The sequence below is a fragment of the Aquila chrysaetos genome, chromosome 22 (assembly GCF_900496995.4).
Source record: "Aquila chrysaetos chrysaetos chromosome 22, bAquChr1.4, whole genome shotgun sequence".
Lineage (NCBI taxonomy): Eukaryota > Metazoa > Chordata > Aves > Accipitriformes > Accipitridae > Aquila > Aquila chrysaetos.
The window spans coordinates 17071770-17086721 of record NC_044025.1 but is presented as its reverse complement, the minus strand read 5'-3'; the positions used below and the strand labels follow the sequence as shown (position 1 = coordinate 17086721).

At 44.4% G+C, this 14952-nt stretch overlaps 1 protein-coding gene across 1 annotated transcript; it reads left to right on the top strand.

Annotated features, from left to right (window-relative positions):
- Window positions 1–885: 885 nt before the first annotated feature.
- PKD2L2 (polycystin 2 like 2, transient receptor potential cation channel) lies at window positions 886–12148 on the top strand. Its single transcript, XM_029997903.1, has 13 exons — window positions 886–979; window positions 1234–1367; window positions 2619–2872; window positions 3643–3864; window positions 4476–4704; window positions 5238–5408; window positions 6915–7096; window positions 8173–8293; window positions 9019–9120; window positions 10294–10373; window positions 10466–10535; window positions 11343–11464; window positions 11880–12148. The coding sequence occupies exons 2-13, from the start codon at window positions 1245–1247 to the stop codon at window positions 11995–11997; spliced, it is 1794 nt and encodes a 597-aa protein (XP_029853763.1). The 5' UTR covers window positions 886–979; window positions 1234–1244; the 3' UTR covers window positions 11998–12148.
- The last annotated feature ends 2804 nt before the right edge of the window (window positions 12149–14952 follow it).

The window sequence follows — 14952 nt, the reverse complement described above, 5'->3', positions numbered from 1 at the left end:
GGCGGGGTGTCGGTGCTGAGCAGCAGTTCGGTCTGACACAGGAGCACCCCCGGTTCTCCTCATGCCCGGGAGCCCCAGCAGCACCGGAGCTCGCAGCGCCTGCATCAAGATACCTTTAAATGAACGCAGCCTACGTTCCCTGCCGCTCTTCACAGCAAGGAAGGGAATTTCCTAATTGCCCGAACTTAGCCTGGAAGCAACCAGACGCCGCAATTTACCGTTTCGTTTCCCCGCGAAGGAACGGCTGCCAACACGGGAGCTGGAAGCGCGGGCTCTACCACACACGCCGCCGCGGCCCTGAGGGGCTTTCGCAGGCGGCAGGGCGGGGGCAGACCCGCCGAACACCACTAACAAAAATAAAATAACAACGCTGAGCTCCGAGGGCGGGAGGGACAGCCCCCCGCCGGCAGCCAAGGGCAGCCCGCGGCACCCCCGCCGCTCCGCTCCCGCTTCCCCAGCCCTCCCGCAAGGCGGTGAGGGGAACCGGCCCCGCCACCCGTTGGGATTCAAAAGGGGGAACTCCGGGAACCGCCATGGAGCCGTCGGCAGCGCGGCAGCCGCCCGCCGTGGACCAGAGGCTGAGCGGCAGCGGTGCGTGAGGCGGCCCCGCTCCCCTCAGGGCCGGCCCCGCTTCCCTCACGGCCGCCCCGCTCCCCTCAGGGCCGGCCCCGCTCCCCTCAGGGCCGCCCTCAGCCGCCGTTACCCCGGCGGGGCCGCGCAGAGCCTGACGGCGCAGAGCCCGGGCCCTCGGCCCACCGTCCCCGGCGGGAGGGTAGCGGGCTGCGGGCCCCGCCGGGGACGGAGGGCTCTGTCCTCTGACCCGCCGCCTCTGCCCCCCCCCCCCCCCCCCCCCCCCCGCCGCCATGTCCCCGACCAGGTGCCGTGAAAGCCCGGGTCAGTTGCAGCAGAGAGCTGGAACTGAAAACCACCCTGCGGGAGCTGGTCGTCTACATCGTTTTCCTGACAGACCTCAGTATACGTAAGTCATCAGATGACTGAGGCGGCTTCAACCGCTTACAAATAATGAGCATGTAAGCTGTACCACTTTCAGTATTTACTCCTCACTGCACCTGTCACCCCTCCCTCAACGTGTCACTTCAGTCGAAATTGCTCTGACTGCCTTTTTCTAGCAGCATGACTTAATGACACCTGAAGCGGAGAAGCAAGGTTAGAAGCTGTTGTCATCCTCTTGTGTCAGTCTGCGAGCCTCCCCTCTTTGCCCCTTCTTTCCAGTGACGTTTGGCATGGTGAGCACGGACATGTACTACCTCAACAAAGTCATGTCCCATCTCTTCCTGGAGCCCTCCTCCTCTGAGGACGACAGGAGTGGTTTCAGGAGTATTGGGAGCAGAGCTGACTTCTGGAGGGTAAGGCTTTCCTTGCAAAGATGTTTTCTTGGAGAGCAAACAAGAGAAGAAGCTACTAGTGTTAATGTGGGGCGATACAGTCTTGCGGTTCTCCTAAAAGCCATGTGCTAGATGTCCTTTCAGCCAAATAACTTTTTTTAAATGCATTTAGAGAAATTCTGGGTATAAGCAATAATACTGATACTTCCGAATGGTCAGTTGAAGAAAACAATATGCCAGTCAATTGCTGCATCGTATTTTCAATATTAGGTTTGGTCTGGAAAGAGCTTCAATAAAAACAGAAGGATCTTTGGGGACGGCAGTTCTTTTGACTTTCAGGTGTTAAAAAAAAAATACATATTTTTATGATTTCCACTGGGGCAGCCAGGAAGATGTACCATCTTGCTTCACCTGGTTTGCTGTTAACGTTACCTCATATTTCAGTAACAGTTGCAAAACGCTTATCTCTGTTTTCAGTACTAGGTGGAAGACTTCCCAAAATTACCAGCATTGCCCAGCTGACAGCAGAAGGCAAAGTTTCTCACCCTACTCTTCCTTAAAAATGGAAATGCCTGGTTATAACAATTCATTTGGAAGAATTGTACTCCCTTTTATCATGGTGTCTGTAATTGCTAGTCCATAAAATAGTGAGCCCTTGCTATACAGTGCGTGTGCTGATGTGCTAGAAATGGTTGCAATATATTCTCGGATGGTGCCAGACCATGGCGGCATGTTGTTTTTTACTTGGAATAATGTTCTCCCCAAGTTTAATGCCCTTTATCTGCATCTAAGAAACACCCAGAAAGAGAGGGATTTTTTTTCCCCGCCTTCAAAAATAAATATTTCCTCATTTAGACTCAGATGACTAAAAACCTAGTCAGAAATATATCCCAAAACATATCTTCAGAGAGTAAGATAACCAACAGATTTTGTGGAAACAACATGTAATGTTTGTGTTTAAACATATTTGTTTAGAATTCAGCAGAATTTTTCAGTGAAACCACAAACAGACATATGTTCTAGTCTTACCCTGAATAATGCCATTACATATCTCTGATAGAATTGCATAAGGAATAGAATTGACTCATAGCAAAAAGATACAAATATATTGTACTTACAGGACAGCACATAGGTGGGAATTGTTTCTATTCTAGCTTAGACTCTGGAGCTATAAGTAACCTGAGAACCCTGTAGAGATTTGTATGCTAAAAAGTGGGGTAACAGTGGTATTTAAATCTTCTTTTGAAACTTTAACCTCACTTATACATATAGTTTGCAGAGGGACCCCTGTTGGATGGACTCTACTGGGAAAAATGGTATAACAACACAACGTTAACCCTGCAGAACAACAGCCATATTTACTATGAGAATTTGCTGTTAGGAGTAGCCCAGATTCGCCAGCTGAAAGTACGCAACAACACTTGCTCCATTTACCCATATTTCCATCATTTTTTAGAAGACTGTTACAGTGAATATCGTTCTCGAGCTGAAGACAGGTCTGACTTTGGTCTAAGGAATGAATCTGAGTAAGTCATCCTACTTTAGCACAGATATGTTTTTGAAAACCTAACCAAATCCTTAATGCCACTATTTGTCAGTTTGTAACAATCGTGCATGCAATTAGCTGGGTTTTTGTCTTGTTTACATTGAGATAAACCATGGATTTATTTTTGTGCCAACATTATAGATGGGAATTTGGCATGGGAAATCTATAGCAGAGAGACGGGAGGAACTGGGAGCAGCGAGCCCAGTTCAGCAGAAGCACATGTTAGTGGGCCTATCTCCACTAACATCTCTGGAGAAATGCTCAATTATATGAGGCCTGAATTTAAATCACATGTTTATAAATTGGAATCATGCTAAAATGCTCTGGAAACAGAGCCAAAAAGCCTGCTTCACACACTTAATTTAGCATGTATTTAATGCAATGAAAGAATATGTGAACATGCCACAGTAACAATGAACTATGTGAACCAGAGATGTTCCATTTACCTATAAAGATTCTAAGGTAATAAACTGGCTGCCCCACTTTGGGTGAAATCCAGATTCATAAGCAATTGCTGTTTTGTGAATGCACTGAGTATTGAGCAAATAAAAGAAATGGGAATATCTTAAGGCCGTATGTCTCATGCACACTTCATGTAAAGAAGAATGGTTTTTAAAGGTCTGGCTTACATGGTCAGTTGTGAATGCAGAAGAACACAAGAACTAACAAGGATTGAATAAAATAAAAGTTAAAGCTTACTTCAGTCCAGCTTCTGTAAGTTGAGCTGCTTTGTTTTCCCATTTCTGATAGATGGAAATACACCTCAGCCTCCTCATTATCCCCGTGGTACTGGGGATCTATGGGCTTGTACAGCAGTGGAGGATATATGTTCACCTTACCTAAATCGAAGCAGGAGAGTGTGGAGAAGTTGATGTTTCTCAGGCAGAACAGCTGGCTCACTAGAGGAACCAGGGTTGTGTTTATCGACTTCTCAACATACAACGCTAACATAAACCTCTTCTGTATAATCAAGTGAGTTCTTACCTTTACTACATGTGAAATCCAATCTACTGAGGCATGATGCTTCCATAAGGACACAAGGAAAGGCTGGTCACCTCAGGCATATGCAGCCATGTTTGTCAGGTAGCAGCTGGCAAGACAGTAATTCATTAAAAATGCAGAAGTTCAGTTAGTGCAGGGAGCAGACTGAGATCCTTCCTTTCCACTTTTTTGTAATAGTTGGTGTTTGGTCTGTACAGCTGGTCGCTGCTATCAGTTGGAATACATTTCATAGCCTTTTATAGGGTCAAAGACTGGACTGTTAGTCCTGTTGTCAGCTAGTGGAGGGAAAAGACTTAGGGTAGGGTGAACGTTTGCTCTCCTGAAATATAGTTTCTTTAAAGACGTTTAACCAACCACCATAGCTTGGGTATCCCCAAGAGCTTCTTGTTTTCCCCTCAACCTTCCCTACCATGTAAGTCCCTCTTTTCATGGGAGACTAAACATAACGCTTATGAGAAGATCTTACAGACGTTGGAGTTCCAATAAGGTATTATTAATGTAGTAACAATTAGTATTAGAAAATTAAGGGCTGAGATGATTTAAAGGGATGGTAACTAACACCAGTCCTCAATTTTTTTCAGGTTGGTGGTAGAGTTCCCTGCTACTGGGGGTGCTGTCACCTCCTCACATATCTACTCTGTGAAGCTCCTGAGATACGTCACATATTATGATTACTTCCTGGCTTCTTGCGAAATCACCTTTTGCCTCTTTATCATTACATTCATAATCCAGGAAGCTATAAAAATAGTAAAGCTGAAAAAAGAATATTTCAGAAGTGCCTGGAACTGGCTAGATTTGCTGCTGCTGGTGGTAAGCTACCCCTTGACTTTCACATCTGTGCTTGCCAGCCTAGGCTGGCACTAGATAGACAGCCAACAAGCCAGAACAGCCCAAATCTGTGTCTGGTTAGAGTCAGTCACCCACTGCTCTACACTGAAGAGGCCACATGGCCCACCATGGTTCAGCACACTTGAACTCTTTTCTAGCCTTGCTGTCAGCTTGCTGTGGCTCCACGTTCTTTCTACTCGTTATCCACCTTGTTTGTTTTAGCCTTAATCTTTGCAGAGCAGGGAAGCACTAGCGCATAACAGAGCTAACACAGTAAAATTAGAATGTATGCAGCATGTTACATAGCACAAGCCCAGAATTATCACAGTACAATTACAAATGATTTGGCTGATAAAGTCTCATATATACAATTTATGACAAAAAAACCCCTCAGGTTCTTCAAATCTAACCAAGGGCCTTTTGAAATCAGTGCAGTCTTTCCTGTGCAAAGTGACAAGTCTGAAGAGAGGGAATGTAGCAGGACTTTGGTTTCACTGGCTTCTGCTTTCTTTCAGGTATCCATCTTTGCCATTGCCTTCAACATCTACTGCACTGTAGAAGTGTCCCTGCTAATGGAAGAATTGCTGTCTGATGCCCATGTATATCCAGACTTCTATTTCCTTGCATTCTGGCAAGTCCTTTACAACAACATGATTGCTGTCAACATCTTCTTTGCTTGGATAAAGGTATTGGTTCTTACTCCCTTTTTTTGTACTTGAGAATCATAGTGTTTCTAAGCATAGCATAAATGTTCACTTCTACATTTTCATGGGTGAATTGCAAAGGTAGGGCTAAAAGGGAGAATTTTGTTTATAAGATTCCAGAGGAGTTTAAAATTACCTCCTTCTCATAAACATGGCTCACACAAATTCCAAGCCCATCTAAACAAAAATTTTGCATGTGGGCAGCTGTCTGCATTGGAGCAGCTGGGAAATTACCATGGCCAAGCAGCCACCTCAAACTCAGTCTTTTCCTAGACCCCATACTGTCCTGGTCACAGCCTGACCTATAAAGATGGCACGGCTGCAATAGGTGAAGCTATTCATAGCTTTTGTAGCCAAAAGCTACGAAAACAGTAGCTACTTTTTAACTGCAGAGGAAGGCAAAATGTGTCTGAACTTGATTCAGAAGGGGCTTTGTGCCAGGACACCTTTAATTTCATTCTTACTTGCAAATAGATTTGCTGATCTCTGGGACAGAGTAGCAGACTTCTCTAAGATTAGGGGCTACTTTTGTTCCTAACCGGGTGCTCTGGGGCCAAACCAGTCCAGCATGTTTGCACGCCACTGCCCCTAATCTACTAGACCCTGCTGGCCCTGACTGGGGTCTGCACCGAGCAGACATTAGTGACTTTGGTTTGGGTGGGCTCAGTGTTCCCAGTGACTGGATGAAACTTCCCAAAACTTTGCCTGATCCCAGGCTGGTTACAGGCCCTCTCTCCCCCAAGGTATTTGTGAAACGCCTAGCACAAAGCAGCTGCGAAACAGGCAGGGGAGGTGCTCGTGTCTGCCAGAAGAGATCACACTTTACAGCCATGCCCCAAATACCTGAACATAAGATATCATGAAAGGTCACATCCTTTTAAAATAAACAGGCTTTTGGCCTTCCTCCACCTCCCAGGCTGAGGCTGCAGGAAGAAGCTGTTTGGGAGCACTGGCTGTTGAGCAGTTCTGTGGACAGTCTTCCTCATTACATCCATTCTGTACCCCAGCTACACATTCCCCCTGCATCATCCTCCTCCCCTCAGACTGATGACTATTAATTTAGTAGTACAACTGTGTTTATATTTAATGACTGTCATTGAACAAGGCTTCCATTCAGGCCTTGTTTCAGACCCAAAGTAAAGAATGCTCCTTACCAACTCAGCCCATTGGGGAATCTTCAGATACAGGAGATTGTTATGGTTTGCAATCTCCTTGACCAGGGGTCCATATCTGCTAGAGCTGATTACACATACCAGTACCCAGCAAAGACCTGTCTACACACTATTAGCTTTAGAACATAAGCATATTTGCCCTGCAGAACACTCATCTCCACAAACACACCCAATCCTAGTTCTTACAGATACATAACATGCAACTAGGTGTGACTTAATCTGTAAATTATGATTACAGATAACATTCTAGAAATTCTTTTAAGAAGTTGCAATGTATTTTGATCCCCCAATAACAATATGTTCTGTTCTCTTGCAGATACTTAAATATGTAAGCTTTAACAAAACAATGACGCAGCTATCCTCCACTTTATCTCGCTGTGCCAAAGACATCATTGGATTTGCCATCATGTTCTTCATCATTTTCTTTGCCTATGCCCAGTTAGGCTATCTGGTCTTCGGGTCACAGGTTGAAGAGTTTTCCACTTTCCAAAACTGCATGTATGCTACTTTCTAAACTTTCTGATACAAAACGCCCAGTTGGTGCAGGTGCAAACCAGTTTCTGCTAAGCGGAACTTAAAGAGTACAGGTCTCTAACACTTACACTTATTTCATAGAGTAAAACCAATTTTGTTGGCCCTACAATCTGTTTCCCAAAGCCTTCGTGTGTTCAAGACAGACCACATGCAAATTAAACAGGTCAGGGAAGCATAAGAAGGGGAAGCTCAGGAGTAGTTCACCGAATGCAGCTATTAGTCCCCACAGCTCTCAATACCGCTTTGCCACGTGTAACCAGGCCCCTGGGCAATCAGGCAGGCCTGGCAGCAGGCTGTTTCTCTTCTGCCTCTTTCAAAAGCAACAATGTGAAACTGGGGTATGTGATACAGTCCCCAGCATGAAAACCACAGTACTGCTTGAGAGACCCAAGTGGCTCAGAGCACAAGCTGAGGACGTTTGCAAACAGGAATTATTGCTCTTTTAAGAAAACATCCAGCTGTATAGCCAAGAGTCCCCATATCCCATCTGCTGACTGTTACTTTCTTCCACAGATTTTTTCCAGCCACTTACTGTAGCAACATCATGACATCAATTCCAGGTGCCAGCTGGAACTGGTTCTGATGGTCCTCACACCTTGTAGCATTTATTTGTCTCAGCTAGGAATAAAATCCCCTATAGGGGGACATAGGGACCTATACTGTTACCTTCTGTACGAACAGAAGATAAGGGATCATGAAGCTAGAACAGAAGGGAAATAATTAAAAAAAAAAAAAAACAAAACAAAAAAAAAAAAAACAAAAACCCCAGGTGATTTATCCAAAATGAAAGTATTTTCTCATACAAACCATTTAAAAATTCCTTTGTATTTTCAAATTCTCAAATACATGCTAAATGCCTAATTTACTGTTGCTGTATTATCCTGGCTTGCCTTTTGATTTCAGTGACTAAGGTAATGGTGAATCAGTCTCAATTGTATTTATTGCTTTCTATTGCCTTTTTTTTTTTTTTTAAATAATGCTTACAATACTTTTCTTTAGGAAAAGCCAGTCAGCCTCATTCTGGTATTTTTTACTCCTAGCTTTACACAGTTTCGTATTGTGCTGGGAGATTTTAATTTTGAGACCATAGAAGCAACAAACAGAATCCTTGGACCTATTTACTTCATCACATTCGTATTCTTTGTGTTCTTCGTGTTGCTGGTAGGTATCATCTTAAAAATACTTATCCTTTTGCATAAGCAGTAGAGAAGAACTGTTGTATAGTGCTCAGACAGTGTTTTTCACCCCAATGTGACACTGGGCGTGCCCTGGCTGCCCCTCAGTACACCTGGCAGAGAGACAGTCTGAACTCTTTTGCAGGAGTCCCCAGCAGCCAAGACATTTTGCGGCTCTCCCTTCCTCCAAACAGTCACAAAAGGGGCTTTTGCACCACAAAATGAGCACATTGCAGCTTTCAGTGTACTGCACCACCCTTTTCTTGAGATTTTAGTTTCTGAAAACTTAATTGGGTACTCTTGAAAACTGCATAATGTCAGCCTTGTCAGATAGGAAGGTTAAAGAGAGACTTTGATGGGATTGTGTAGGTGCAGGTTTATTTTATCAGTTAGATTGATGTTTTCATTAATTACTTCAGATTGAAACACCATCTGAAAAAGCTACATGTATATGACAGGAAATTTATTACCTCCAAGGAACTGGGCCTTTTAGCTGATATTGCAGAATGGAAATAAGTGATTTGTCTCCCAAAAATATTCCCTAAGATTATCGGATAATTTAACTGCATTAGGAGCACATCTGCACCCAGCAAAGCTCTTCAACTCCATTAGTTACATGCCCTAGCATAGAACAGCCCCCAAAACAACAGCCCTAACATATACAAATGCAATTTCCAGAAACAAGTATCTAACTGCATCCTTCCTGTGCAGAACATGTTTTTGGCTATTATAAATGACACCTATTCAGAAGTCAAAGCAGACTTTGAAGTGATACCCAGCCAAGAACTTCAGATCAGAGACCTCTTTAGACAGGTAAGTAAACACTTCTGTAACTACCTCATTTAATTCAAGATAAGAGGAGGAATTCTGAGCTACATCCCTAGCAAAGAGCCTTAAACAGCTGGGTCATAACCACTTAACAACACCCAATATTTTATTTTTCACTTTAAGTGAACATTTGACAGATACAGAGACATCCTTCCATCACACCCATAGGTGCTCCTAATAGTAACAGTAGCATATGACTTAGGGTGCAAGGAGCCTACCCTTCCTTCACCCTTGTAAAAACTATTTAAGACTAGCCTGGTTTGTGATACATGCTGTCATCAGCTTTCTTCAGAGCTTACTGTTGCTGTTCTTCCAAACTGAGAAACTAAAGATCTTCTCTGCATGGGAAGACAAGTAGAAATAGGTACCTTTAAAACTCCACAAAGTTCAGACTGTTTTTATGTGCCAGAAATGAGTACAAAAGGGGAACAAATCTTTCCCTAACTTTTCAGTTCAACTTGAAATTATGACCTCCTCCTTTCCTGCCAAATGCATACACTGAAGCCAAAGAGATTGCCTGCAGTTCTGTTGCTGGGACAAGTCAGTACCACCGCCTAGAAACCTGACTTTAACTGGGGAATACAGCATCACCAGTGAGATAAATAAGATTGAGATAGGTGTGGGATGAAAGACCTGCACATTCAGACTGTGTTTCTCCAAGTCAGCCTACATTGACCATGCTGCAGAGGAGGGCTGGCAGCTCTATCTACCTGAAATTTTCCTGCAGGATTTTATGAATGGCATAGACACAAGTTACATTGCTTCTGCAAAGCCTAGCTTTCATTAAGGAAAAGGAAGGGGGAGTCCCTCACCAGGATGCAGCTAGTCTGGTCAGCAACAGCACAGCTTAGATTCCCCCACCCAAGCTTATTCTTCTATTTATCTGGGACTACAGTAAGGTAAATGAATATGCCTGAAAACAGAAACTCTTACTGGATTTGGTTGGCTATTACCTTCAGGGATTTCATGACAAATTTGAGATATAGCAGGGTAAGTTCTCTGAGCTAAGGGAACAAAGAGAGAGACTGGTGGGATTTCTGTTTAATTGCCAAGGCATTATGCTGACAGTTTGTTCTTTGTGTTCAAGTCCTTGTGCAAAAGCGTCTGTGGTTAAACGCAAGCCATTTAACACACCTGACTTTCCCTGTCTATGTTCAGAGTTGCAATAAGGCCCTTGTCAAGCTCAGGCTGAAGAAACCAGAGATGGATACAAATCCAGCAGACGAGAGCTTGGAAAGGTAGGATCTCAGCATTTGCTGCTACCCCCTGCACCGAGCACAGACCTATTCTCACAGGACTTCTATCTCTTCTCATTTGTGTGAATGACAAGCAAGGAATTTTCAGCGACTAAAAGAAAGGATATTTCTAAGCTTTCGAACAGAGACAGTGCTAATGAAAAGGTAGGCTTTATTCTTTCCTATATTCTTGGAAACCGCTGATTATATTTCAGAAGTTGAATAATACAAAAGGAGTCACAGTTGTCCCCGCTATTACTTACAAAAGCTATTTCACCACAGGATACTATTTTTAAGATCATAGGAATAGCAAAAGCTAGACCTATAAATAGAGAAAAATCACTAATTGTGCCCAAAACTTCAAATGAAAGCTTGTTCAGGCAAGGTCATACGCTACAATAGCAGAGCTGGCAGAAGGGTGAGATCAGTGTGTCTTAGCATTGGTATAAAGTTGTGAGCTGGGCATTTGCCCAAATGTTAAACAGAAACAGATGTATGGAAAACAAACAAGTTTTACAGCGTTCTGTTGGGTCATAGGCTGCATCTACAGCAAGAAGAAAGATTACTGCAGCTTCCTTTTGCTTTACAAAAAGAAGGTTTCCAGCAGTCTTTGGTAGTTCTTTATCTGGAGTAAGCCTGTACAAGTGCTTCTCAAACTTTTTTTTTTTTTTTTTTAAAATCACTTCTACAACAAGAGAGGGAAAAGCCCCTTGGCTAGCTGTAAACACTACACACAACACTTGCAATCTCTCTTAACTCTGAAAAGAAATGTGTAGTCCTCTATCCTGTCTTTCTGGAAGGGCCAGAAGGAAAATCTACTTTCAGATAGAGAACATTTTCTCCCCAAAGCTGCATATATCTTTTCCTGCATGCATGCCCCCTCCCTGCACAAGCAATTGTGTTAGAGATGTCCCAGTGAACCATGCCAGCTTTGTAATTTTTTTTTTTTTTAATTGCTCTGGTGTTGAATAGAGCCATCTGAAGTTATCAAAGCTACAGAGTGGGAAAGAAAAACTTTGTCAGAAGTATCCATCTACTGAGGACACGGATGCAGTCACAGCTCAGAGCTACGTCTCCACTGCAGAATTTCAGCAGTAAGTGTGTGTGAGTCTGTTCTTGCAATCTTATTCCCATTTCCAGGCAGCTGCAGCCCTCCCGGAGCAACAACCTGAGAGACAGAAGACCAACACAAAGCCAGTGATTTTAAGATATTTTAAGTGCTTTTATGCTGGCTGACAACAGCTGGCCTCAGGGGGGGAAAAGGAAACAAAAGAATTTAGTAGAGCAGCTTGTAAGGACATTAGTCAAGAATGAGGTGGGACAAGAATTTAAAATATTGTCACTCTTCCAGGGAAGGGGACAGAGACTGTAAGACCTTGTGCTTGTGAAGTGGTATTTCAGGACTTACACCCTCTGCAGCTGACACAAGTGAGCAGAGAAGAAGGTTGCAAATGCAAGTTTAAGGGCAGCGCCGTCTCAAGGATATGTGGCTGTATTTGTGTGTTCTAGGCTCCTCAGGTATACAGCCGATTTGGGGAAGGAATTAAATAACACTAATGCAAAACTCAGGAGAATTATGAAAAGCAGGCAGCAACTGAAGGACACTTCAGGCAAGACAGCACAGTGAAATGCATGGGCTCTGGTAACAGAGATGGCCTGACTCTCCACACAGCTTAAATCCAAAGTCCCGTCCCCATCCCCCCCTTTATTTTTTTCTATTTCTGGATAAGAGAAGCAGGAATATTAATAAAGGTATATACCATTGTTGCTTCTGGGTCTTTTCTCTGAGAGTTGCAGGTGCTTCTTTAACTCTGAGACGAAACGACCAGCCTTGCTAGAGTTCTGGGTAGGCATCTCTACAAATGCCTGAACGATGACATTTATTCCTCTACCTTGTTTTGGGGCTGCTGTGAGACACAGATGTGTAACCAAGAGAGCAGATCACGAGCAACGGCAGCATCCTGGGCCTGCTCCGTACCCTTCTCTCGATCTGTGGCCCGACGGAGCCCAGTGCAACCCTCCGTCGCCGAGCACAGTCCAGCACACGGGTCATTAGCCCTCCCTTCCCCGGACCGCTTTCTTTTGCTAGTGCATCTGCTGCCAATATTAACGCTTATTTCTCAACAATTCTTGTTCCAGGCACCTGTTGCTTCCAAAAGAGGTTACTGTTGCCTTCAGAGGAAAAAAAAAAAAAATTATTCTTTCAGGAAAAAAACATAATAAATCTTTTACATCGATCAGGCCTTGGCAGCTGGGACCACTAAGGGGCGCTCTGCCGCACCCATGCACCAGCCTGCCTTTTCAGAACACCCTTTTCATTCCGAAATCCCTGTAACCGCCTTGTCTCTAAGGCAACGGGTAACGTTGGGACCAGAACCTAATCTACCCCTATGTGGTCATTAGTATTTGCTCACTGCTGGGACTCAGCCACCAGGAAGAAATAAACCGCACGTCCGAATGCCATCTGAACGTCCCATGAGGAAACACGGGGCTGCAACAGCCTGCCTGCACCACGCAGTCCCTGCTGCTGCACATCTCGGCTTGTGCATGACATACAACCCCCAGCCTCCAAAGTATCCCGAATCTTACATAAATCCTACAAGGATTTATAACATTATAAAGCCTTATGCCCCGCAGAGCACTATCAAGCTACTACACAGTCTCTGGTCTCTCTGCATCTAACAACAGCCCAGAGGAGCTGTGTCATGGAGAAGGGAGCAGACACGCGTTTGAAGGGACCCAGAAAGAGATCCCTTCAGCCCAGTAGCACCATGTAGCCAGGCTCTGGTTTGCCTATCAGGGTTCACAGATTTTGTACTTTAGGCTCCTGGCCAAGCCAAGACATTCTCTCTCTTCTAAGAGGGACCAGTTTGAAATAAAAATGGACCTCTTCACTTCCCAAGGGTTCTTGTTGTTATGCAGTATCCCAGGACACTCGTCCCAGAAAACATAGGTCACTGATGATCTGTTTATCTTGATTACTCAGTAGCCTGACATGTAGGAAAGCAGATGTATTGCACCTTTGGCGTCTCCAACCTTTCCCCCTCCTGCCAACCCCTCTCGTACAAGGAAGTCTCGAAACCTTTAGACACAGTTACTTACCCAGAACTTCATGCAAGAGCTTTCGGGCACTCCTCAACCTTGCTCTACTCCTCTGGGGCACAGGAAACCCTCTTTATAGCCCGCCTCACTTTTCCCAGCAAGTTCCTTGCCTTGCAGTAACATAATGGCTCAAGCAAACCTGTTTAAAGAGGTAAAGCTTGGAATACTACAGATTTGCATTGTCTCAGAACTGGTTCTTCCGCAAGGAAGATATGTCCCAGTATCACTGAGCTTTTTGCACCTTCCAAAAATACCTGCTTCTCCTCTGTTTTGGCTAATGGTGTTCAACACAGGGTTATTTTCCTTCATTAAAATCTTCTTAGTTCATCGCTTTGTTGCACATTCATTTTAAACAGTTCCCACTAAACCACTATTTAAGGGATTTTTGTCTTCTCGTTAGCATCTTGATCAGAGCAAGCTTCACTGAATAAATAATGCTAAGGAAAAATGGGGGGTTGTAAAACAGATCTGTAGCACCCTTGTTCGTTCTTCAAACCAATGTCCTAAGAATTTGTGCTTTCTTTCCCTCCCCATCTTCAGAGGAAAGCCATGTGATCAGAGGGAAGGTTATTCTGTCCCACCCTAAAGAACATACCGAGGGCTGCCTTCTGCCTCCTCTCCCTCACTTGCTCCCTCAGCTTCTTAGTTGCTTTTCTTCTTCCCATTTACCTGCACTGCCACACATCCACAAGCAGAGTCTTTACCTTCAAGAGTTCTTCTGTCCCCTGCCAGGCCTTAAGCTGAAGAAAGGTGCATTTACACAAAACACAACAGAAGAGTCAGTTTGAAAGACCTCAATCACTTTTCATACGAATTTACATCAATATACTATGAAAAAATAATCCTTTTGGTCCAGAGGAAAAGCATCCTCTTGTGTTTACAGAAGCGTGTGCAATAACAGTGTTTTCTGGACACAAACACAGCAAGCAGTAACTGCCGGGATACCAATTTTAAGGCTGAGATCATTATGGATATAGAGACATGACCAAATGCTGCTCATCAGCTGAAGGTGTATTCATTGGCAGCGAATTAATTAGCCCAGTGATGGCTGAATCATCTGTCTGCCCCATCTACTCCCAAAGTTGCTACTGTTGGAGCAGGAATGATTGAGACTCACAGTTTGCTACAGCGTCATCACACAGCAGGCTGGCACCCCAGCAGAAACTGAAGCCCACATCGCACCGTAAGCCAAGCTGTCAGTTCAGGAACAGATTTGGTCACTTTCCTGCTGTCTCTGCTGAGAGGCACGCTCTAAACAGGTAAAATAAGGCTTAAACTGCTGCAGCTTCATCAAGGGCTGTCTGGGCACCTGAGCCATCACCAGTGCACGTGGCTCCGCTGGCAGGCTGTGGGACTCGGACCTGCCTCAGCAACACCCTGAAACTACAAATACGTGCAGGAACAGCGAAGGGCTCGGCACTTGTTTTTAAGAGATGGCAGTGGAGGAGAAAGCATGATGAGAAACAAAGATATATGACAA